This window comes from Saccoglossus kowalevskii, chromosome 3 (assembly GCF_978046115.1).
Source record: "Saccoglossus kowalevskii chromosome 3, keSacKowa6.1, whole genome shotgun sequence".
Classification (NCBI taxonomy): domain Eukaryota; kingdom Metazoa; phylum Hemichordata; class Enteropneusta; family Harrimaniidae; genus Saccoglossus; species Saccoglossus kowalevskii.
The window spans coordinates 3,580,198-3,606,967 of NC_140643.1; the positions used below are offsets into that span (position 1 = coordinate 3,580,198).

The 26,770-nt window shown below is 37.5% G+C and overlaps 1 protein-coding gene across 1 annotated transcript in view; it reads left to right on the forward strand.

Annotated features, from left to right (window-relative positions):
* Positions 1 to 2,188: 2,188 nt before the first annotated feature.
* The window catches only part of LOC100371217 (polyglutamine-binding protein 1-like), a 37,828-nt gene continuing 13,246 nt past the window's right edge, over positions 2,189 to 26,770 (forward strand). The window contains exons 1-4 of the mRNA XM_085496696.1: positions 2,189 to 2,364; positions 17,176 to 17,434; positions 25,980 to 26,038; positions 26,308 to 26,498. Of these exons, the coding sequence (XP_085352822.1) occupies positions 2,298 to 2,364; positions 17,176 to 17,434; positions 25,980 to 26,038; positions 26,308 to 26,498 (576 nt within the window). The 5' untranslated portion in view covers positions 2,189 to 2,297. The remainder of the gene's footprint in view (positions 2,365 to 17,175; positions 17,435 to 25,979; positions 26,039 to 26,307; positions 26,499 to 26,770) is intronic.

Genomic DNA, 26,770 nt, shown 5'->3' on the forward strand with positions numbered 1-26,770 from the left:
AGTGCCAATAAGGCTTAATTCACCAACCCTTACGAGTGACTACCAGCAAATACATGTAAATTATAAATTGAAATGAAATAAAATATCATATATGAAAAACAAATATATAAATACATATTTAAAAAAAATAGAATAAAATAAAAAAGCTAGGATCTTATTTTAATCAGTCAGACTGTGACGATTATTATAGTGGTTTGAGTGTGCGTCAATCTGTGAGTCGAAATAACTTTTGCAAATTGTTATTAAAGAATTAAAAATCAAGGTATAGATGAGCATTGGCAAGCCTAAAAAAAGGTTTTTGCTAGAGCAAATTCATTAATTGTATTTTTTTTTTTTTTTTGAACACTTTCCATAAATTTCAAATGTGTACATAGTACATATATAATTTGATTGTGAAAGGTGGTATCAGAATATCCATATATTTACTATTAATAACATTTACAAAACAGCAATCGTTGTGTTTATGTGAGAGTTATGGCCACTTTATTTTAAATATCTGTTTGCACTGGGTAATGATTATGCAAATTGGTAATTCTCTCAGCTTGAGTTTCACAGTTGGTCAGGAAAACTCGAAATTAACTAGCTTCTAGAGTGTTGCTTTGTTTCCTGTGAACTTGTACACTATGTTGGATGGTTGATATTGTCAGAACTAAACATAATATAAAAAGAAAGAGAGAAAAAACATTGATAATGCCCATTTTAAATAATAAATAATCATTTACACATCAGTATGTGGATAATTTTAAATCATTTATTAATATATTCTTTTAATATTAATATAGAGCCTTCAAATTGTAAAAGTGTATGAATCTTCCTACTTATTGCAACCATGACAACAACTAACACTTTTGATAATTAAAATAAGCTATAAAGTTATTATAAATAAAGTTGTCATTGCTTTATAAAGGTTCACAAAAACCTTGGAACTGCAGTGTGTGGTTCATTAATAACCTTGGAACTGCAGTGTGTGGTTCATTAATAACCTTGGAACTGCAGTGTGTGGTTCATTAATAACCTTGGAACTGCAGTGTGTGGTTCATTAATAACCTTGGAACTGCAGTGTGTGGTTCATTAATAACCTTGGAACTGCAGTGTGTGGTTCATTAATAACCTTGGAACTGCAGTGTGTGGTTCATTAATAACCTTGGAACTGCAGTGTGTGGTCCATTAATAACCTTGGAACTGCAGTGTGTGGTTCATTAATAACCTTGGAACTGCAGTGTGTGGTTCATTAATAACCTTGGAACTGCAGTGTGTGGTTCATTAATAACCTTGGAACTGCAGTGTGTGGTTCATTAATAACCTTGGAACTGCAGTGTGTGGTTCATTAATAACCTTGGAACTGCAGTGTGTGGTTCATTAATAACAAATAAAAATGCTCAATTGTTTGAGTTACTTTGAGTTACACCTACATTTTAGAAACCACGCCCAGTTTTGCGAGACATCCTCCAAATTGTAACTCAATTCTCAATTAACAGAATTTCTAGTTACGGGGAAATATAAAATGTTAAACAAAACAAAACATATATGTTGCCCGTAACTCGTAGTTCAGTTAAAGGGTGGTAGTCGTACCACGCATGCGCAAGATATATGGGTATCATCATATAAAAAAAGATGGCGACTTTGACTGTTGTGCAGATCAACGAGTACAAAATGAGAGGTTACAAAGCTTTAATTAAGAATTTTCAGGTGTATGGAAGGAGTCTATCAGAAAAGCGCATTGGATTCAAGTTGTGGGAAAATCAATGTTTATCAACACAAATGTCGCACATGCGTGGCGCGAAAACTACTGTACTTTAACTGTTAATTAAAGTTTGAGTTATGTGGACGTTAAACAACAGGAACAATTTATGTTGCTCGTAACTCAAAGTTTGGTTAATATTTAATTGAACATTGAGTTACAATTTTGGCATGTTTTCGCCAAAGTGGACATGGTTTCTAAAATATGGGCATGGTCAAGTTTGTAATTTGATGTTTTTGTAACTCAATTCAGCATCTCCAAAAAATCTTTTAATAACAAATACATCTGTATACATGTAACAACCATGTATATTTCTCTCATTTTAAGATTGTGTGCACGTGGTACAGATCCCAAGTAAACTCGTACCTCGGAAATTAGCATTGCGGGATAAGGTAAAAGTCGATAGTTTAGTTTACCCATAATGCAATATTTCTTCCAATGACGAATTGAAAGCGAGGTTTGTGGTTTGCGTCCGAGATTTGTACTCCGAAGGGAACTCGATCGTCGCAAAACAAATATATCAAAGCTGTTTCTTTTCTGGTAATTATATTCAAGGATGCCCTTACCGCCAGCACTCGTTGCACGCCTAAAGCAGAGAGGACTGATCAAGCAAGATAGTGAAGGTAAAATATTGCATTTATAATACCCGATCAAGACACTGTTCATTTACAAATGATTTAGCCCTGAGTACAGTCCTGTAGGTTGGCCTCCTTCCGTTGATCATTCGGCCCTCACAGTCCTGAGAAGTCGCATAGACCGGGGATTCGACACTATTGTGAAAGAGTGTATCGGGCGATTTAAGAGGCATTCAGCTTTGCAGTTAAAAAATAAGCAGGTCGATACGTCTAACTATTCTAAATACCTTAACTGGAAGCGAAATTACATAAGATTTCCCACTAGGGTCGATAGAATCGACATTTTCCAACGTCAACCGAAAATATACGCCGCCATCTTGTTCTTGACGCATTCATAAACAAAACGTTGTTTCGTTGCGTAAAACTTGCTTTCGCCAACGTTCCAGTGCTGTAGGTTCATTTTTCGGCCACAAAAAAGGTATTTGTAATCGCTAGATTAGTCGATAGATGTTTTAGCTGGTTACAATCATGAAAACTGCAGAACGGTTCTCCGCCATAAATTTGTAGGCGGGTGTCGAATCCCCGGTCTATGCGACTTCTCAGGACTGTGGGGGCCGAATGATCAACGGAAGGAGGCCAACCTACAGGACTGTACTCAGGGCTACAAATGATTGAACCCAACACTCTGTTATGTTACACGAATGGGTGGGATGGGGGTGACTTCAGGTAAACCACAGTGGCACGGTTCTAGAAGCCTTACCGACACACGAATTGGTGACGTCACAAAATACATGACCTTCAATCGGGGTTGTCTCCTCGGTATATACGAATTGGTATATACAAATTACAATAAAGATACTTAAGACATTACACATAAAATCAATTTATCTGAACTCAACAGGATGTGTTAAACTTAAACAGGGTGTAACAGACAGCTTCACAATTAATAGAGGAATTAGACAAGGAGATGGACTTAGCCCACTCATTTTCAATATCTATGTAAATGACATTAAAACATCATTAGACTTGGCTCCGAATGACCCACCAAGTCTCTTAAACACAAGTCTCCCATGTCTGCTATATGCAGACGACCTTGTAGTATTATCCCAATCACATACTGGCTTACAAAATGCCATAAATTCTCTTGAAACTTACTGTCAGAAATGGAAACTCAATATTAATATCTCTAAAGTTTGGTATTGCCATATTGTTAGATCCTGGTGGATACAGTGATACTTGTTGGCTGTTGTTGGTATTGTACTCATGGATTTTGTCAACAGTAGTGGTCTGCATATTTCCACTTATCACATTGTTGATACTTGACACTGTTGTTGTGTCTTGTGATGATTCATTATTGTGTTGAACTTTTACTCTTAATATTTTTGGGTTTAGTGGTTCTTTGATGTCTTAAATATTGTGACAATTGTCTTGGATGGTAATCTGGTCTACTGCTGTAGTTGGTTTCTTCAGTGCTGTCACCAGAATAGTAACCATATTTGCTTGATATAACATAGATGAGGCTAGATTGCAGAATTTTAGTACTGATGTCATTAAGGTGGATGCAATCTTGATGGTAGAGTTTCTTTGTTTTTTATAATTTCCTGTGATTCACAAATTCGATGTATTCTTCATTTTCTACTCTTGGACTTGATTTCCACGTTGACTTTCTTAATCTGTTCATTTAATTCTGCATTGCCTCTAGGAAGAATACCAGAAATGATGATTGTACCAGCTTCATGTATTTCGGATTCTGTATATTGTATTAGCTGCGTAGTCACTTCAACAACTTTATCATCCTCTTTATTATTTGCAATGTCATTGCTTCCAACGTGGTAGCTAACCTTATTGAAAGTCTTAAGGTAGAGATGCAGTGTATTTGTGAATTTCAATCAAAAATAGTTTTTTTCATTTTTTATATAGATTTTTATCTTAAAGAACATTCTGTGAAAATTTGACCAATGAATTCTTATTGGAACACCGTTAAAATTGCTGGTTATTTTCTGGATAAAAATAAAAAAACACTCACACATGGCAATGTTTATGTCCAATTGCCTAATTTGCATGTAAGTAAGTAAGTAAGCAAATAACAAGACCTTTGATTGACAATATGCAAATCGAGATTGTACGGGTCATAGTTCATTCAATCACGCACATGTGCAATTATTCTCAAATCAGTTCTCGCTCGCTAGCAAACCAAACATTATATTTCCTCAGCGTTTTTTCCTAATTTTTATCATTACATTATGCGTGGTGTGAAAAGAAAGAGAGGTAGAAAGAAGATTCAGAAGATTTCTATGTTGGAAGAGGCAAAAGCTACACTGAATGCCTCAGACCGCCGAACGAAAAACAAAATCGATGTGAGCGTCCAAACGTGACTTTCCCTGAAGGCGTGAATCCGAATTTCTGATTGACTGAGAGATTTTATTTTTAAATAATTGTTTTCAAAAAATAAACTGAGCATGTGGAGAATAATTTAACATTATTTACAGTGATAACAGCTCATTGTCGAAACGAAGCTTACCTATTCATGCCAGTCACAATAAACATCATACTCTTGAATAGGCGTCAATGACTACGGTAAAACTTAGACTCTGATTTAGGCGTCAGGAATGATTGAAATGTCCGAAAAATGACGCCAAAATACACCTTAAAAGTCCCATTTTATTTTTTTCTAAATCCCATCCCGAATTTATGGCAGAATCAAATAAGGAACACGTGAGCTTTGATTCTAACCGGATATATTGCACTGGGTTGGGGAGATACAAACTTTCATGTATCTTTTGTCCAATGGGTACCTGTACTTCGATCATTCGCAAGTTTTGCTAGGTGGTGCGAGACAGCTTTGTTTGCAACCGGACGAACTCCGTTTAATTCAATGAAAATAAATTGCAGAGGTACGCTAAAATTAATTGAAAACAAGCAAATAATTTCCATGAAAAATAAATCACAGAGAGAGGTGACTTGATACATTAACAACTCTTTTGACCTATCAGTTTTGTGCTGACCTTTTCTCTTCTGACTGATGTTCTGTTTTCCTTGTCATAATACTTACTGATTGATGACTTTGTTTTGATTTTGATTTTTTTAGCCTACAACTTGGTCAGGACCTTTGCTTTTACCATGAAACATGGGGAAGTTTACGTCAATTTGACGAACATTCCATTTTTTTTTAAACTAACGAAGCACACTGTCTAGCATCCCTATTTTTTTCATTTGCTGATTTCTATTCTGAAAAATTTTACTTTAATTTTGCACTTTAAAAATACATGTATGTCAGATTTCCAACACTAATTATTTAAAACCGGTCTAAATTTTAGAACTTTTTTGGTAGGTGCGGGAGCTCTCTTCTTGCAGGCGACCGATGCCAATATTACAACAGCATGTTTTGTACGTACATGTACATCCATAAGCTGATTGTCTGCGACTGTCTTGGAAAATCCCTGAATAGTGCGTACCGAAATCGAAATAAATAATTGCCTCCTTAAAAAACAAACAGAATTCAAATATTTCTTTTAACAAATATGTTGCAGTGGAAAAAATGGGATTGGAAATGCTGAACAAAACTTCTGTGCCTCGCGTTTCGATTCTAGGGTTACGCGATCATTCATTATTGTGTGTTCGCTTCCTGGATTTGGTTCTCAATACTACATAAAATCATTGAGGATAAATAATTTAATATCCCACTTTGTACTCTTCACGATAAACCATAGGCTTTGAAATACTCGTAGATTTTTTATTGAAAATACATGGAAGAGAAGCCATGATGTTTTGGTCGTGATAAAAGGTCACCTTCTTAGAACCGCCCCCTGTTTAATAATTCATTAGATGACGTCATATTTACTGGGCATTGCCACATGATTTTACCGACCCCATCAAAACACTGGTACAAATGACGTGTTTCTGATTTATATATTCAAGAGCAGTTGTTCTGGTTTTACATCAAATGTAAAGTCTAGAAAGTCTGACGAAGTGTGACAAAGCAGTAATTCCCAGTTTATTGTGCAAATATGCAAATTAGCATTTTTCTTGTCATCTATTTTTGGTGAATTCTTGGGTTTTAAATTAAGGTATAGATGCATGTTCGTGGGCACTCGGAGTGAATTTTTTTTTTTTTTTTGCTTTTCTTACCCAGACAGTCTTGGCTAGATAGCGTTGGAATTTCGGAGCATTGTCAATGCTGGAACATGCCCAAAAATGGATTTTAAAATATAGGGAATCAAGGCACGCGTATGTGATTAAAAGTCCCGAAAGTTTGTTTACGTTGCTCTTTGATTGACAAGTCACTGTTGATGTTATATGCAAATGAGTTGCTGGCCTCAGTTACGGTGCGGCGATGTGTAACTTCCTGTCCGCGACCCTGTTTAACTTACCTCAAGCGCTACCAACTAGTCTTGCAAACTACAAAAAAAAAGACAAGACGTAGACGCTTCCAGCATGCAAGCGGAATACAAAAAACATACAGTTGTAAATGATAAACTTTTTCACCCTTATCTCGCAACATGTCTACAACTTCTAGCCTTGTAGCTTCCAGTGGAATACTGTTAAATAATTTTTTTCACGCATTTTTTTCTCCGAAGGCATTATAAAACTGACTAATTTTACATTTGCCGTTTCGCTGTAACGATCACCGTGCTGATAGCATTGCGATGTAGTAGTGGATAAGTACCATTCAGACCATTGCTGTGCTGTCATCGATAACTAACTTTTCAGTGGCAAAATACACAAACGTGAAATGCTCGGTTACTTAAAAATAAAAAATAACCCGAAAATTACAGAAACATCGGCAACAATATGCTGTTTTTAAACACCGCGGAAAAATCACGCACTCTGCGAAGCCATCTTGGTTACCTTAATCGGAAACCCCCTTGTCAGCTAGCATGCATCTGTAGTGATGTAGCAAAGTACGTTGTACGGTCGTGCTCGGCGACCTTTGGTACTATGGCACTCTATGAATGAGGTATTTCCAGAGGTCAGGGTTCGTTTTAATTTTTTTCGACCCATCGCGTCTGCTCGTAGTTGAATGAAAACTGTTTCGATTTACAATAGTTGTCTTCCATTTCCGTTGTGTAGCAAAATATTACGGCCCATTTCAACCTGGCCGTCTAACTTCGCACGATCCATTTCACCGGAGGTCGTGAAAAACTGCGTCATACAGAGTATTTGTTAAAGGTTTGAGGAAAGGTAAATTTAGATTCAACCCACCAAATGGGGATCGCTATGTTTGTATAACTGTATGAATATCTCATCGGCTTTACGTAATCCATTGTGCCCCTCCCTAACTTACCCATTTTTCACGGAAAAAGCAAAGGTCGTGGCCGAGTTGCAGGCTAAAAAACTCAGTATAAAGTATTATGACAAGGGAAAAAAAACATCAGACGCGGAGAAGCGGTCAGCGCGTCAAAAGAGTTGTTACCGTAATGTATCAAGTTACCTTTCTCTGTGATTTATTTTTCATTGAAATTATTTGGTTGTTTTCAATTAATTTTAGCGTACCTCTGCAATTTATTTTAGCATTGTCAGTTGTTTGCTTCATTGAATTAAACGAAGTTCGTCCGGTTGCAAACAAAGCTGTCTCACACCACCTAGCAAAACTTGCGAATGATAGAAGTACAGGTACCCATTGGACAAAAGATACACAAAAGTTTGTATCTCCCCGATCCAGTGCAATATATCCGGTTAGAATCAAAGCTCATGTGTCCCTTATTTGAGGGACCAGATTCTGCCGTAAATTCGGGATGGTTTGCTAGCGAGCAAGAACTGATTTGAGAATAATTGCATATGCGCGTGAATTGAATGAACTATGACCCGTACAATCTCGATTTGCATATTGTCAATTAAAGGTTCTGTTATTTGGTTACTCATGCAAATTAGGCAATTGGACATAAACATTGCCATGTGCGAGTGTTTTTTATTTTTAACCAGAAAATAAACAGCAATTTTAACGGTGTTCCAATAAGAATTCATTGGTCAAATTTTCACAGAATGTTCTTTAGATAAAAATCTATATAAAAAACGAAAAAACTATTTTTGATTGAAATTCACAAATAAACTGCATCTCTACCTTAAACAATTGTTTTTTTACATGATTGTTCATTTTAGAAAAAGGTAACTCATTTCATAAAATTTGGCCTTATTAACAAATGACAACACATTTCATTGTTTAAGGTTGAGATTAGTGGCATAATAAGAGCATTTTTGATGTACACATTGCAGCTCTTGCTGTTTCTTGCATGTGACAAAAATCCGCCTAAATCACAAGAAAATTGTAGTCGGTCAAACAATGGTCATGAAAAAGTAAGAATGAGTACAGCCAGCCATGCCAATGTGGTGAATGAAATGCAGTTTTTTGCATGGCTTTCTGCTCAATATTATACAGTGTGTGGTAGCCTATACAATCAATGGCTTGGTCACAAATGATTAATCATAATCACATACTTCATAGACACTATAACATTACATTAGTGGGCAACGACTATAAATCATATCCATGCCCTAGACATGGCTACATCCGAGGTCATCATTTTGCCAATGCCATTCTTGCAATTTCATTATTGTTGGCTGCATAGACCAGACTAATGTACAAGTATTTACACATATCAGCCTTATTTTGGTTTTAGATGCTATTTTATTGAGATGCATCTTGACAACTGTGTGGCGTGAAGGACCGTGAAGGTTAGGTAATTGTTACTAGTCGTACCGTGCATGTGTACATTGCACAAATCATACGAGTTCACAGGCCATAGGCCGAGTAAATCGCTGTCATCATTTATGTACGATGCCTCGACCCTCAGAAAGTGGTCAAACAGCCACTTCCGGTTTTATTTCAATCCAATATGGCTGCAAAACTAATTGACCAATCTAAATTCTGAAAGCATGTTGCACCAGTTCACATTAGGGGCTATCATTATAGAGCATTTTCACACCATTCTGTTCAGCAGTTTTCTCAAACGGCTTGACGAAAAAAGTTACGGAAGAAAGAAAAAACCGAACAATAAGAATAGGGGCCTCGCCCTTTGGGCTTGGGCCCCTAAAAATCATCATAGGTCAGCCTTAACTAAACTTAGGTTAAGTGCCCACAATCTCCACATTGAAACTGGCAGATATACTAATAAAGATGTGACTGACAGAAAATGCCAAATCTTTCAAAACAGTGAAATTGAAGATGGAAAACTCTTTCCCCTTCAATGTGGTCATTACAGTGAACTAAGGAACAACAAAATTAAATTAACATTGTCCGTAATATCTGTTCAGCAGAACAGCATTTTATCAAACAATTAAAATGTACACATCAGGAAACCATTATTGAAATTGGTCAACTTATCTACTACTATTTTCAAATGAGAGACCAAAGTTGAATAAGTTGAATTTACCAGCTGTCTCATATCACCACCATCCAAAAAAAATAATTAATAAATAAATAAATAAAATAAAAATAAATGTACATTATTTTACTTTTATTTCAACTGAATTTTCTGGGTTTTTTTTGTTTTTTTTTTTAATTTTATTATTATAATTTTATTCTATTATTTAATTGGAGAGTGTAGGATTAGTGTTAAGGGCAGGCCAAGGGTACTAGGGATGCAAAAAGAACTATTTCTAACAAAAGTCTAATTTAATTTATAAAAAAACAGTTTGGAGTATATTAGTTGGTTTTACAAATTTCACCAATGCACAATAGTACAATAAATCAAGAAAATTTAACAGATTTACTCTATTTACAAATTCTGAGCTGTGTGTAAATAGTTATCAGCACAGTTGGAGGCGTTGCCCATTTACAATTTATCATGCACCAATCAAGACTGGTTGCCAGGCAAAGCATGAGATAACTACTCGTGACCTCGCTATATACAGGCCAGTCAATCAGTTTATTATAGTTATTTGGCTTCCTATGCCCTGCATCATAAGGATTTTTATCAAATGTGTCTGTTCCATTTTAAGTAAACCCACAAAGTCACATTATTTCACAGGAGACAACAGTCTAAATGACTTTTATCTACATCTGGCAAGCATGTAACTGGTAAATTCACCATGTTCAATTACCCACCATAGACTCCGGTCAGTCAAAATGACTATTTTGAACTATAGGCATTAATCTGCTATTTAGCCAATGATGGAGAAATAAATCTCGGTTAGGGGAAGCCACATGACCTCAAGATTTTCCCTCACATCACGAACCATGTGACCGAGGCCATGAGACGCAGCCATATTGTCTATTGTCACCCCTGTGTCGCTCCCTTTGTGTGTGTATATTTTTACAACAAGGAAAAAATGCAAATTTGTCCTTTGTTTGTTTCCTTTGTGTCAGCTTTCAACTGTAATTTGTCTCCCTCATGCATGTTGTGTTCATTTTTATGTTTCACCAATGCATTTAGAAATGGATAGATATAATGACAGCACCAGAGGCTCACCACCATTTTTTTGTCTCCTCAATTTTCGAGGCGACTGTGCAGTGGTTCTAATCAGAATTTACCAGCATGGATCCCGCATTCGAAATGCTATTTTTGCTGTGACTGTGTGCGCAAGGTTCAGGGTTTTTGCCTTGAAGGCATGTGTATTCACTGGAGTTCTGAGGTCTGGGATGTTTTTCAGAGCCATGCAAAATCGCTGTAACTGAGACAGCAAGATCGCGCGTCCAATAAAATCGGTTAATGTGAGTTGTGTGTTGGCATGAGTGGAAAGTCCTTGCACTCGTATACCGGTACCTTGTGTACTGAGACGTCGAGTAAGAGGCCCGACAGTGGAGGTACCATTGCAAGGACAAATTGCGTCTCTGACAGGCCGTGTAGATCAGATGCAGACGGAGCAAGCCGTCTCCACTGCGACCCCTGGGTTGGCAGGCAGAAAGCAACACAAAAGGCATGAGTCGCATTCTAACATGTCTCTTCCCGGGAACTCCCAGCCACGTCTCTCTCATCAATTGGGATGAAGGCAAGGCTCAGGCTAGTGGCACCCGATCTCCACAGAGACCTCGGGTACTGAATACCTATGGGGATGTTGGCTGCCAAGCTCCAATTTTTGGGCAGAGCAATTGGGACAGGACGCACGTTGCGCCACCCCCTCCCTGCGATCAGCCAGTATCATCGATCCTATTGATAAGATGTACATACCCCCACCCTCGATCCTAAAAGCAACCACTTAATATTGCTTCAACGCTTATGGGATCACAGGCGCAGGGATCCAAACCCCGTTTGCACGTCTCCCCTAGTCCAGCCGAGTGCTGAGCATGGCGGAGGGTGCGCAAACAGTGTCAATGGGAATACGTTGGTCAGCCATAGAGGAGATAACGCCTAAGGGTAATCTTATGCAAAACTTTTTCCGCTGGACCAAACAATACCCGGTCGGTGTGGTTTCAGGATCAGTGTGGGATAAAACCAAACGCCCCGACCAAATCCCTGGGCTCCTTCCCCGGACCCCGGTACCACAAATTTCCGTTTGGCAAATCAATAAAGGGGGATGGCCGCGTTCCATGGGCGTCCTCGTCACAATCCGAGACGATCGGACCAGACGAGCGTGAGGCGAGCGCTCATACCCTTCCGCGGGAGGGAAGAGTAGTGGAGAGAGGACCAGATGGTGGCTCCTCATCCTCCCCGGTCGGTCGTCAACCCTGGCAGCGGGGCAAGCATGTTTGACGCCTATCTCTGCAACAGTGGGGATGGGCACACATCCAGCGAGAGGCCAGGTCACAACTTATTGTCTACTTTAGACCTCGTGGGGACTCACACACCTTACAGCCGCCGAACGCATGACCACATATCCCTGTCGCACACAGATTGCACCGATGTTTTCAGGTTTGGAGGCTGCGGGTGACCAATCCCTGGACTTTCCAGGTGGTGACACACTGTTACTAGTACAGGATACTGCTGAAATCTCCATTTTCAGTGTCTCTCCCATTGGGTGACTGCCAGGGGACTCCTGCAAGGCAGAAGCAATCAGACAGGAAGGAGTCAGTTTGCTAGAAAAGGGCGTCATACACAAGGTAGATCAGCCTGTATTAAGTCAAGGCTTCTACCCAAATGTGTTTGTATATGTAGTACTAAATCTACAGGTGGTGGGTGTCTAGACAGACTTAATCAGTATGTGCTCCTCAATCGGTTCCGCATGGAGATGCCATGCAGAGTTCTTCTCTCCATCCACTGTGAATCCAGCGTGCCTTCAGTGTTCCTCCGAGAACTCATGCTGGTCATTGGAATGATGACCTCGGTACAAAGGGTAGTTCCCCAGGCTGCATTACGCAGCCGCCCAGTGCAACACATGTTTGCTACAACACCAAGCACACCTACGGAAACTGGACAGGCAAGTTTTCCCTCGGACTAAGTGAAGGAAGCCCTGCCCTGGTGGTTGTCAATGGCCTACCTCAGGCAGGGGGTCTCCTTGGACTCACTCGCCACAGCTATGACTCTGGTAACAGATGCCTTCCTTGGGAGCGCATCTATTGGACGAATAACCCCAAAGTATATGGCCCCCGCAATGGTTTCGGGAACGCCATATCAACTGGCTCGAACTGAAAGTAGTGCACTTAGCACTACCACACTTTCTACCCGTAGTTGAAGACCACAGAGTCCTCCGCACAGACAACACAACGCTGGTCTCCTACATCAACAAGGAGTGGGGGATGCGTTCCCCTTCGTTGTCAGTGCTAGCTATTCTTCTTTGGTGCCTGGAATACAATCCAGTGGTAAGGAACAGTCTGGCAGACGCCTTTCAAGGCGGCTCCGCCTCCATAACACAGAGTGGCAGATACCCTAGTGGGTAGCCTCCAGGCTGTTTTGGTTGTGGGACGGTCCAAAGATGGACCTGTTTGCCACACCCTGGAACACCAAGCTCCCGACGTACGTAACACTCTTGCCGACTCCAGGAGCCTGAGCCATGGACACCTTGTTGATCCCTTGGACCCACATAGATGTGTACGCCTTTCCTTCCTTCCCACTAGTTCACTGGGTACCGCAGAAAACTGTGACAGGTTCACACCCGCATATTGACACTGGTCGCACCCAATTGGCCAACCAAGGCCTGGTTTCCACTTCTGTTGAAAATGCTAGTCGAAGCACCAGTAGTGCTTTCGGGCTTACCAGACCTGCTGTCCCAACCAGACGGCGCACTACCAACGAGCCCAGCAGTGTTTCACTTACACACATAAAGGCTCTCAGTAGTCTCCCCCGACTGTCAAACATTGTCAGCCCGGAGGGTCAGGAAGAATTGCTTCTCGGCCCGGTTCAAGCACTGAGTTGCTACGAAAACTGTACTCGGGATTTGAGACTGGGTGCCAAGCACATGTTTTTGTGTTACGGCCAAGGCAAGCAAGACAGGCCAGCCTCCCCGACTTCCATCGCCCGATGGATTGCTGCGACTGTGTTAGAAGCCTATAGTTCCTCAACACAGAACTTGCAAAGACACCAAGTACGAGCGCATGAGGTCCGAGCGATTGCTAATTCACTAGCGCTGGCATCAGACGCTCCCCTCGAACACATACTGAGGGCAGGCTTCTGGAGAACGCAGAACATCTTCACCAACTACTACCTAAGAGATACTCAATCCATTGAGGAGGGTTTCTTCAGGATGGGTCCTGTCGTAGAGGGTCAGACTTTGGTTGCTGACCCAGCCCGAACGACTGCAGGGTCCCTGCGCATAGGCTCAGCAATTTTGCGAACAGATTTCTACCTTTGGCCTTTGCTCTCGTGCAGAACTGTTTCTGTCTTTCAAGCATTCTTGGGCACACTGAACCCCGTCATCGTGGCAGCATTTTGTTTCATGCTTCGGGGACGGCATAGGCAAGATAAGACACCATTTCCTGCATTGGTCTTAATGAGGTGGTAGTCTATTACTGGAGAGCATTATCCCGGACTGGGACACACTTTTCATCATTTTCTGTTTACTCAGAAACCCGCCACCTATCGGCGTCTGACTCTGCCTACAGTTCAAAACAGTCATTTTGACTGACTGGAGTCTATATTGGGTAATTGAATGTAGTGTATTTAGGCAGAGGGTTCTCGGAACCCGCCAATTCACATAGGTCATACCCACTATAGACTCCTGGCTCCTACCAACCACCCCACTTTATCCGTAGTGTTGGCTTAGTCCTCGGCGCAGTGAAAAAAAAAACCAAAGTGAGGTATTTAGCCAATATGGCTGCACATGACGTGAGGGAAAATCTTGAGGTCATGGGGCTTCCCCTGACCTAGATTTATTTCTCCGTCATTGGCTGAATCGCAGATTAATGCCTACAGTTCTAAATAGTCATTTTGACTGACCGGAATCTATGGTAGTTACAAATGTATGAACTATGTGAATTGGTGGGTTCCAAGAACCCTCTGCCTAATTTAGATCAATTAGTGGCTGCGAGTCATTTAGAGGGGAATTAGACCAATTAGTGGCTGTGAGTCTTTTAGAGGGACATTAGATCAATTAGTGACTGAGTTATTTAGAGGGACATTAGATTAATTAGTGACTGTGAGTCATTTAGAGGGTCATTAGATCAATTGGTGATCACAAGTCTTTTACAGGGACACAGGGGTTTCGTGGCCTGCTATAAGGCCAAATTGGCTGTCTACTCTCTGCCCTTGCCGGTCTCACTGCAGCGTTTCGCACTGCTGAAAGCCTTTTTTATGTTTTTGGCCTGTTATTACAGGATGATGGCTTGCTGTTAGATGCATTTGTGAAACCCCTGGGGAGATTAGATCAATTAGTGACTGTGAGTCATTTAGAGGGACATTAGATTAATTAGTGACTGTGAGCCATTTAGAGGGACATTAGATTAATTAGTGACTGCGAGTCATTTAGAGGGACATTAGATTAATTAGTGACTGTGAGTCATTTAGAGGGACATGAGATCAATTAGTGACTGTGAGTCATTTAGAGGGCCATTAGATCAATAAGTGACTGTGAGTCATTTAGAGGGACATTAGATTAATTAGTGACTGAGTCATTTAGAGGGACATTAGATTAATTAGTGACTGTGAGCCATTTAGAGGGACATTAGATTAATTAGTGGCTGTGAGTCATTTAGAGGGACATTAGATTAATTAGTGACTGTGAGTCATTTAGAGGGACATTAGATTAATTAGTAACTGTGAGTCATTTAGAGGGACATTAGATCAATTAGTGACTGTGAGTCATTTAGAGGGGCATCAGATCAATTTGTGACTGCGAGTCATTTAGAAGAACATTAGATCAATTTGGTACTGCGAGTAATTTAGAGGGACATTAGATCAATTAGTGACTGTGAGTCATTTAGAGGGGCATTATATCAATTAGTGACTGTGAGTCTTTTAGAGGGGCATTAGATCAATTTGTGACTGAGTCATTTAGAGGGGCATTAGATCAATTAGTTACTGTGAGTCTTTTAGAGAGGCATTAGATCAATTTGTGACAGTCATTTAGAGGGACATTAGATCAATTAGTGACTGAGTTATTTAGAGGGACATTAGATTAATTAGTGACTGTGAGCCATTTACAGGGACATTAGATCAATTAGTGACTGTGAGCCATTTAGAGGGGCATTATATCAATTAGTGGCTGTGAGTCTTTTAGAGGGGCATTAGATCAATTAGTGACTGTGCGTCATTTAGAGGGAAAATAGATCAATTAGTGACTGTGAGTCATTTAGAGGGAAAATAGATCAATTAGTGACTGTGAGTCATTTAGAGGGGCATTAGATCAATTAGTGACTGTGAGTCATTTAGAGGGGCATCAGATCAATTTGTGACTGTGAGTCATTTAGAGGGGCATTAGATCAATTAGTGACTGTGCGTCATTTAGAGGGGCATTAGATCAATTAGTGACTGTGCGTCATTTAGAGGGAAAATAGATCAATTAGTGACTGTGCGTCATTTAGAGGGAAAATAGATCAATAGAAGAGTAGTTCAAGCTCTAGCATATAAGGTTCCAAGAAATTGTGAATAGATTTTTTAGTCTCCATTCGGACACTGTCCGAAACGGGGACTTATGTTTTGACCTCCTAGTGTACGTGCGGACCTGTATCTTAGAAATGCCTGGACCAATCACAATCAAACTTTACACATACATCATACATGACAATATACATACAGCCATTTTTGTACTGAAAATTCCTCAAATATCAAGCATTTCTGGCATTTATAAATGATTTTGTTCAAACTTTGTACATACGTTAGACATTACAGGTTCCTGATGCCCGTCATTTTATTTTTCAGATTGGATTCAAAATGGCTGACTGGCAGCCATTTTGTTTTAATGAATGGGCTTCTAGAGCCATATCTCTGACATGCTTTGACTGATTATGTTCAAATTTGATATATTCATTATACATCATGTTATAAATATATACGTGTATTCAAAATGGCTGATTTTGTTTTAATTAATGCAGTTCTAGAGCAATATTTCTCAATGTGGACAATGATGAGGAAGGAAACCCTATTTATGTTAGCAGTGGTTGTATAGTATATATTGACTCAAAACTGACCTTCAATAGTTGGAATGATTGAAAGAAGTTTTCAGTATACATTTTGTATGGATGAAGAAATAGTAAGCAAAATTCATAAAGGCAATATTCATTGATGACCCAAAATTTTAATCAAGGCGTTTTTAAATTTTTTTTCTGAAAATAGACGCCCTCAGGATTGCAATGTTATCTAAAGTGAGCCCACTTTCTTGATGTACATTTGCAAAAACATACAGACACACTTCTTGTGTTCGTATGATTTTTTTGTGTCAGTAACTTACCTCGGTATGTTGGCATTAGTGAAAAACAGTACGGTACATTACACCCTAACATAAAGGTCTAAAAAAATGGAAAGTGGGTATTACCACCTGTGTAACTATTATGTAACGCTTATGCTGGTGTAAAAACAGGTTTAAACACAAAGTTGATGACTTTATTTTCAGACCCACATGAGGAAATAATTGCTGAAGATTATTCTGATATAAGTACGCCAATATTTCCACAAAAACCGTCAGAAAAGATAACTGAAGAACCAAAAAAGAAAGATGCTCTGGAAGGAGTCTGTCCTAATCGATCCAACAAATGGCATACATGTAGTGATTATTGTGAAAAACGATGGGTAAAACGACGGAAAAAAAAGGCTACAAAGGAAGTGAGTGAAGAGATTCCATCTGGTTGGGTAAAGGTTGCTGATGAAAACACGTAAGTAATCCATGACATGATAAATGTGTTACTAGCCACTGTTGGATCATACCTGTATACACTCTCTTATGTTTTAGACTGCAACCAAACTTGGTATGCAATTACATTAAATTTGTTGACAATTTTTTCATGATTTTTAGTTTATATAGATTCAGTTGCACAACTACAAAACTCTGGTCTCAATATAATTTACATATTGATCAGACCGTTATGTGATTTGATCAGTAATTTCCTGGAAATTCTTGGACTGTTTTTTATGTTTTGCGTCCATCCGTCATCATTTCTCAGAGAGTCCTGGACAGATTTTCTTCAAAGCTTGTGGTGCAACTGCCACAATTTAACAGTATAGGATCTTTAAATCTCACCAGATAGACTGTAGTTACATCAAGCAGTAGACGGTATACCAATGTGCAATGTTCTAATGGTGAACACGCATTTATTCAGTTGTACTGGAACGAGATAAAGCTCGTAGAAAAACTACATACGCTTGGACGATTGATAACAATGTATCACTTGGAATACAAAGGATGAAGTCTGTCTTAATTAACTCTTTGTCTATTTAAAGACAAGGGTGGATTCACACCTTAGAATTTTAATCTATGGCGTCAATTAATCTTATTGTTTGTTTTAATTGAGCCAATCAGGAAGAACACACATATACAAGTTGCGTTCACGCACAGCTCCTTAGCACGGGCTAAGAGGTCAAATTGCTTAGCCTGTGCTAAGAAAACGTGCGTGAACGCTTAGCACGGGCTAAGGAATGCTAAGTACGGGTTAAATCTGATCCGAATTTAAGACGTGGTCTAGACCCTTAGCACGGGCTAATGAAGTATGCGTTAACGCTTAGCCCAGGGCTAAGCGCCCTCTGTGGCGACCTTTGGGTGTGAAAATTGTCCCATGTTCGTATAACGACTCTATTCCACCAGTCATTACTCGGCGCTCACTTCCACACTGATCAGGTCGCTGTAGTAGAGCGTACAGCAGCTCCAATTGTAGACAAAATAAATTTGGTTCGCTGTCTACAACATGCATTAATAAAACTCTGTATTCTGTTACGCCTGTTGTATACTGTTATCCAAATAAGTTGGGTCCGTCTTCCCTGTGCACGTCGCTTCAAAATTAGAACTAAGCATGCCAGCAGCAGAAATAGAACCACGCGTGTGTCATCCATTTTTCGTTCGTAAATAGCGGCTTACCAAAGGTCACCGACTAATGGCAACCCTTAGCCCGTGCTAACGACTGGTCCTTCTTGTGCGTGGACACAATTGGGTCTAGTCAAAATGCAAATATGCTAGATAAGCCTAAATCAGCTTAAATCTTAGCCCATACTTCGTGTAACGTAAACAAAACTATAAACTAATAGAAATGGCTGAATACAGGCCAAAGTGTGTTTCTTTGCATCACGTAAACAGCATAAATCTATAGGAAATTTGGCTACAACTACTCAATCTTGATAACATAACTGGAGATAATAAACACTGATAATTACATACAGCAATGAAATAAATCCAATAAAAAGAAGCGAAGTTATGGTTAAATATGGTAATAACAATAAAGCTGGTACAAAGACAAGTCATAATGGGAGACCATGCACATTGATTTATTTTTGATTTGGTTGTTTGACCGAAAAACAACAAAAATCAACATTGGGACATGTCATCAATCGTTTCTCCATGCCTTGACCGATTTCATTCAAACTTAGCATTGACATCAGTCATATAGTGGGTTACTGATGCACGTCATTGTTTTTCATGATTCATTTCAAATTGGAAGACTGGTAGCCATTTTGTTTTTTTAAGAGTGTTCTGCTCATTTTACAGAGATTATTGTACAGATTTGGGTTAAATTTGATACAAAGACAATATACAATGCACATGAAAAGGATTGAATGTTGTGATCATTTATTTTGCGTTTTCATTGAAATTTAGCCGAATGGCCGTCATTTGAATAAAATCACAAAATGCCTTGACCAATTTCATTCAAACTTCGTCTTTATACCTGTTTCATGCACATTTGTAGTTAATATGCTGAATACCATCCTAGTATTTAAATATAAACTGACTATGCTTTTCACTGTTTGACAAAGTCACTGAAAACATGAGGGGGACTATGACATTGACTTGTTGTATCAGTATTATTGCCACAATTGCAAATGCATGGGTCTTATGGTTACAATAACTCAATTCTGGTGTCACTAGCATGTGTAAGGTGTAATAGAAAATTTAGTAAAAAAATTGTTAGACATAAAAATAAGTGAACAGAATTAAGACATTTGTACTGCTACATGTAACCATAGACCTTAGAAAGAGAGGGACAGGCAACTACATTATTTCTTTTGTTTTAACCTGGGTTATAATCCTCCAAATAATCTCACAATCCTATTAACGAATAAACAACCATCTGTTTATTTGTACTGTCGGCAGCACTCATAAAATCACGCAAAACGCGCGAGTTTCCCTGCGTGACTACTGAAGCTACTGTCATGAATATGCTAATTGTATGTTAATGAGTTTTCCACTTTGTATCACACGTTTCCAAATAGAAAATTCAGAATTTCGACTTTTTAGCTCCGCTGTCGACTTTGTCGAGCGGAGCTTATCATATGAGTGATTGTCCTGCGTCGTCGTCCGTGTCAATGTTTTACTTTGAAAACTACAAGCCTGAATGCTTTGATACTTGGTGTATATGTACCTGGGGTAGACCTCTCTCAGATTTGTTCATTTTGTAATGATATCTTTAATTCTCTAATTTTGGTGAATATTTTTGTCATTTTTGGTAAAAAGTGATATTTACGACTTCTTGTTAAAAACGAACAGTTCAATTGCTTTGATATTACATATATAGATACTACATATAGACCTTTCTCAGATTTGTTCATTTTGTGATGATATCTTCAATTCTCTAATTTTGGTGAATATTTTTGTCATTTTTGGTAAAAAGTGATATTTTCGATTGCTTTGATATTACATATATAGGTACTACATGTCGACCTCTCTCAGATTTGTTCATTTTGTGATGATATCTTCAATTCTCTAATTTTGGTGAATATTTTTGTAATTTTTGGTAAAAAGTGATATTTTCGACTTCTTGTTAAAAACCAAAAATTCAATTGCTTTGATATTACATATATAGATACTACATGTAGACCTTTCTCAGATTTGTTCATTTTGTGATGATATCTTCAATTCTCTAATTTTGGTGAATATTTTTGTCATTTTTGGTAAAAAGTGATATTTTCGATTGCTTTGATATTACATATATAGGTACTACATGTGGACATATACATATTGTTCATTTTCTAATGATGTCTTTAGTTCTTTAATTGAAATGTGCATTGCTAACAGCGGAGCTATCTCAGCCGATAGGCTGCTTGTTTTAAAGCAAGTAATCAAATTAAAATACCCAAATTATTAAGTAAACGCAATAATTTGAACAACAGATGTTTTTAATTTGAGAAATCGAGCGAAAATACAGCGATCTAAAACAAACCGGGTCAGCCATTTCCGGTGTAAGCTGTTGACTTTCATGGTTTCAAACAGTTTAGAAAAATCGTAATTTCGACTTTTGTATAGCAAGTTATCAAATTAAAATACCCTAATTACTTCGAAAATGGCATGACTCAAGTAAAAAATGCAAGAATTTGAACAACAGATGTTTTATTTTTGACAAGTCGGGCGAAAATACAATGATCTAACACAAACCGGGTCAGCAATTTCTGGTGTAAGCTGCTGACTTTCACGGTTTCAAACAGTTTAGAAAATTCGTAATTTCGACCGATTGTATAGCAAGTCATCAAAATAACATACCCTAATTACTTCGAAAATGGCAGGACTCAAGTAAAAACCGCCAAAAATGGAACAATAGATGTTTTATTTTTGAGAAAAGGGGCGAAAATACAGCGATCTAAAAACAATCTGGACGAGTCCTGTCTGCAGTGTACAGACGGCCTTTCAGACAGTTCGGAAATTTCAGAATTACAATTTTAAAATATAGACTAGCAAAACTAAAACTATGCGAGTATCATTGAAAATAGTATGATTTAAGTGAAAATACGATAATGCAAACAACAAGTGTTTTTATTTTCCTGAAAATGGGCGAAAATATGGCAGTCGCAGGATAAGTATTAGTCAACCATTTGTCACCGCACATAAAATCAGCCGAGTAGTTAATTTATACTGATGAAAAAAAACGAATTCTAACTCTACATATAATAAGTGTCACCTGATAACCAGTACAAAAAAAATGGATCTTGTATTGAAATTAAAAATTCAATGTAATGAGCACAAGCACTGAAAGACGTGTTGCAAACTGCGTGGCCGATTGATTGTGAGTGACGGCATACGGCTTCCTTAGCTTGGTCATTTGTTTATAACTGTAGTAACCCACGTTGCACGCCGGATGTCGTGAAATCCTTTGTTTTATAATCCAGTTGCCTGTCCCTCTCTTTCTAAGGTCTATGATGTAACTAGGTCTCCTAAATCAGATAAAGCAGTAACCTGATATGTTGTTTTCATTTATGTAAATCATTTTGTCTCCAATTGTTGTTAATTATTTTCCCTGCCAAAATCCTGGCTTGTTTTTTTCCCTAAAAAGGTATATTTGCTAGATTTTATTTTCACTGAATTATTCCTTCAGCGAAAATTAATTCCAAGTGAAAATAAAGTATTTTACAGTACACACACTATTAAAGGTATAATTTGTTATTATACATGCATTAATACATGTACATACGTACAATGTATGTACATGTACGTACCCTGGCATTTCTAGATCACCTCTGTGCATGTATATGCATGGCTTTTGTTTAAACTTAGTACAGTGTATAATGTATACTGAACATTATGGATCCCACTTTGCAGATCAAATTCAAAATGGTGGCAATTTTGTTGTCTGTGGTTTACTTTACAGTGATCTCATTACAGCTTCAGGTTTATGGTCATTAACTTAACTTACTTTACAGTGATCTCATTACAGCTTCAGGTTTATGATCATTAACTTAACTTACTTTACAGTGATCTCATTACAGCTTCAGGTTTATGGTCATTAACTTAACTTACTTTACAGTGATCTCATTACAGCTTCAGGTTTATGGTCATTAACTTAACTTACTTTACAGTGATCTCATTACAGCTTCAGGTTTATGATCATTAACTTAACTTACTTTACAGTGATCTCATTACAGCTTCAGGTTTATGGTCATTAACTTAACTTACTTTACAGTGATCTCATTACAGCTTCAGGTTTATGGTCATTAACTTAACTTACTTTACAGTGATCTCATTACAGCTTCAGGTTTATGGTCATTAACTTAACTTACTTTACAGTGATCTCATTACAGCTTCAGGTTTATGATCATTAACTTAACTTACTTTACAGTGATCTCATTACAGCTTCAGGTTTATGGTCATTAACTTAACTTACTTTACAGTGATCTCATTACAGCTTCAGGTTTATGGTCATTAACTTAACTTACTTTACAGTGATCTCATTACAGCTTCAGGTTTATGGTCATTAACTTAACTTACTTTACAGTGATCTCATTACAGCTTCAGGTTTATGGTCATTAACTTAACTTACTTTACAGTGATCTCATTACAGCTTCAGGTTTATGGTCATTAACTTAACTTACTTTACAGTGATCTCATTACAGCTTCAGGTTTATGATCATTAAACTTAACTTACTTTACAGTGGTCTCATTACAGCTTCAGGTTTATGGTCATTAACTTAACTTACTTTACAGTGATCTCATTACAGCTTCAGGTTTATGATCATTAACTTAACTTACTTTACAGTGATCTCATTACAGCTTCAGGTTTATTGTCATTAACTTAACTTACTTTACAGTGATCTCATTACAGCTTCAGGTTTATGGTCATTAACTTAACTTACTTTACAGTGATCTCATTACAGCTTCAGGTTTATGATCATTAACTTAACTTACTTTACAGTGATCTCATTACAGCTTCAGGTTTATGATCATTAACTTAACTTACTTTACAGTGATCTCATTACAGCTTCAGGTTTATGGTCATTAACTTAACTTACTTTACAGTGATCTCATTACAGCTTCAGGTTTATGATCATTAACTTACTTTACAGTGATCTCATTACAGCTTCAGGTTTATGGTCATTAACTTAACTTACTTTACAGTGATCTCATTACAGCTTCAGGTTTATGGTCATTAACTTAACTTACTTTACAGTGATCTCATTACAGCTTCAGGTTTATGGTCATTAACTTAACTTACTTTACAGTGATCTCATTACAGCTTCAGGTTTATGGTCATTAACTTAACTTACTTTACAGTGATCTCATTACAGCTTCAGGTTTATGATCATTAACTTAACTTACTTTACAGTGATCTCATTACAGCTTCAGGTTTATGGTCATTAACTTAACTTACTTTACAGTGATCTCATTACAGCTTCAGGTTTATGATCATTAACTTAACTTACTTTACAGTGATCTCATTACAGCTTCAGGTTTATGGTCATTAACTTAAGTTACTTTACAGTGATCTCATTACAGCTTCAGGTTTATGATCATTAACTTAACTTACTTTACAGTGATCTCATTACAGCTTCAGGTTTATGGTCATTAACTTAACTTACTTTACAGTGATCTCATTACAGCTTCAGGTTTATGATCATTAACTTAACTTACTTTACAGTGATCTCATTACAGCTTCAGGTTTATGGTCATTAACTTAACTTACTTTACAGTGATCTCATTACAGCTTCAGGTTTATGGTCATTAACTTAACTTACTTTACAGTGATCTCATTACAGCTTCAGGTTTATGGTCATTAACTTAACTTACTTTACAGTGATCTCATTACAGCTTCAGGTTTATGGTCATTAACTTAACTTACTTTACAGTGATCTCATTACAGCTTCAGGTTTATGGTCATTAACTTAACTTACTTTACAGTGATCTCATTACAGCTTCAGGTTTATGGTCATTAACTTAACTTACTTTACAGTGATCTCATTACAGCTTCAGGTTTATGGTCATTAACTTAACTTACTTTACAGTGATCTCATTACAGCTTCAGGTTTATGATTATTAACTTAACTTACTTTACAGTGATCTCATTACAGCTTCAGGTTAATGGTCATTAACTTAACTTACTTTACAGTGATCTCATTACAGCTTCAGGTTTATGATCATTAACTTAACTTACTTTACAGTGATCTCATTACAGCTTCAGGTTTATGGTCATTAACTTAACTTACTTTACAGTGATCTCATTACAGCTTCAGGTTTATGGTCATTAACTTAACTTACTTTACAGTGATCTCATTACAGCTTCAGGTTTATGGTCATTAACTTAACTTACTTTACAGTGATCTCATTACAGCTTCAGGTTTATGGTCATTAACTTAACTTACTTTACAGTGATCTCATTACAGCTTCAGGTTTATGGTCATTAACTTAACTTACTTTACAGTGATCTCATTACAGCTTCAGGTTTATGATCATTAACTTAACTTACTTTACAGTGATCTCATTACAGCTTCAGGTTCATGGTCATTAACTTAACTTACTTTACAGTGATCTCATTACAGCTTCAGGTTTATGGTCATTAACTTAACTTACTTTACAGTGATCTCATTACAGCTTCAGGTTTATGGTCATTAACTTAACTTACTTTACAGTGATCTCATTACAGCTTCAGGTTTATGATCATTAACTTAACTTACTTTACAGTGATCTCATTACAGCTTCAGGTTTATGGTCATTAAACTTAACTTACTTTACAGTGATCTCATTACAGCTTCAGGTTTATGGTCATTAACTTAACTTACTTTACAGTGATCTCATTACAGCTTCAGGTTTATGATCATTAACTTAACTTACTTTACAGTGATCTCATTACAGCTTCAGGTTTATGATCATTAACTTAACTTACTTTACAGTGATCTCATTACAGCTTCAGGTTTATGATCATTAACTTAACTTACTTTACAGTGATCTCATTACAGCTTCAGGTTCATGGTCATTAACTTAACTTACTTTACAGTGATCTCATTACAGCTTCAGGTTTATGGTCATTAACTTAACTTACTTTACAGTGATCTCATTACAGCTTCAGGTTTATGGTCATTAACTTAACTTACTTTACAGTGATCTCATTACAGCTTCAGGTTTATGGTCATTAACTTAACTTACTTTACAGTGATCTCATTACAGCTTCAGGTTTATGATCATTAACTTAACTTACTTTACAGTGATCTCATTACAGCTTCAGGTTTATGGTCATTAACTTAACTTACTTTACAGTGATCTCATTACAGCTTCAGGTTTATGATCATTAACTTAACTTACTTTACAGTGATCTCATTACATCTTCAGGTTTATGATCATTAACTTAACTTACTTTCTCTTGTACTTCACTAGTAATTATAAGTGTTGAGTATGTTTTATGAATATTTTGAAATGCAAATTGTTATGGGAAAGGAAGGATTATTTGTGATACAGATTGTTATACACTACATTGTACATTTCACTTTAATATCAACAACTGTTTTTCATAATATCAGAGGCCATGAATATTATTGGAATATGGAAACGGATCAAGTATCATGGCTGCCACCAACAGGTAAGTTTGATATATTTAAAATGCTTTGCCAATGGGTAACATTCAGTTATTTCTTATGTTTGTGCTGGTTCATACAGTTCTGGAATTTACTGTAATATTCCGTGCTTTAAATTTATCTATACATGAAATATATAATTCCAGGTTTAGTGAAGTTTTATAAATTCTTCAATACACAGTTTCTTTTTGGTAGTTGTTTACGTCATTGTTTTGATGATTCCAGCAATTGTTATAATATAAACATTTAATTAACGGATTTGTTTTCTTCAAAGATCCTAAAGCCAAAATTACCCTACCAGAGTCCAAACTAAAGGAACAAGCATCCAAAAAGGTCACCATAGAAGCCGACAATGATGATGAAGAGGAATCTGGTCATGTGGAGCCTGTCATTGTATATGAAACTTGCTGGAAGTGTGGAAAAAAGATCAATAGTACAACTGGAATTTGCAGAATGTGTGAAAGAGTAAGATATATATTTATCAATTCTCACAACTAAATCTATTATAATTGCTAGTCATTACATGCAGATTTTAACCGCCTATTTATTCAGAGTGTTTTTTATGAAGACTGTATGTTATTAGTCCCCGTTCGAACACAGTCCGAAAACGGGGACTTATGTTTTGACCTCTGTGTGTCCGTGCATGTGTGCGTGCGTGCGTGCATCTGTGCGTGCGTACGGACCTGTATCTTAGAGATGCCTGGACCAATCACAATTAAACTTCATACATACATCAT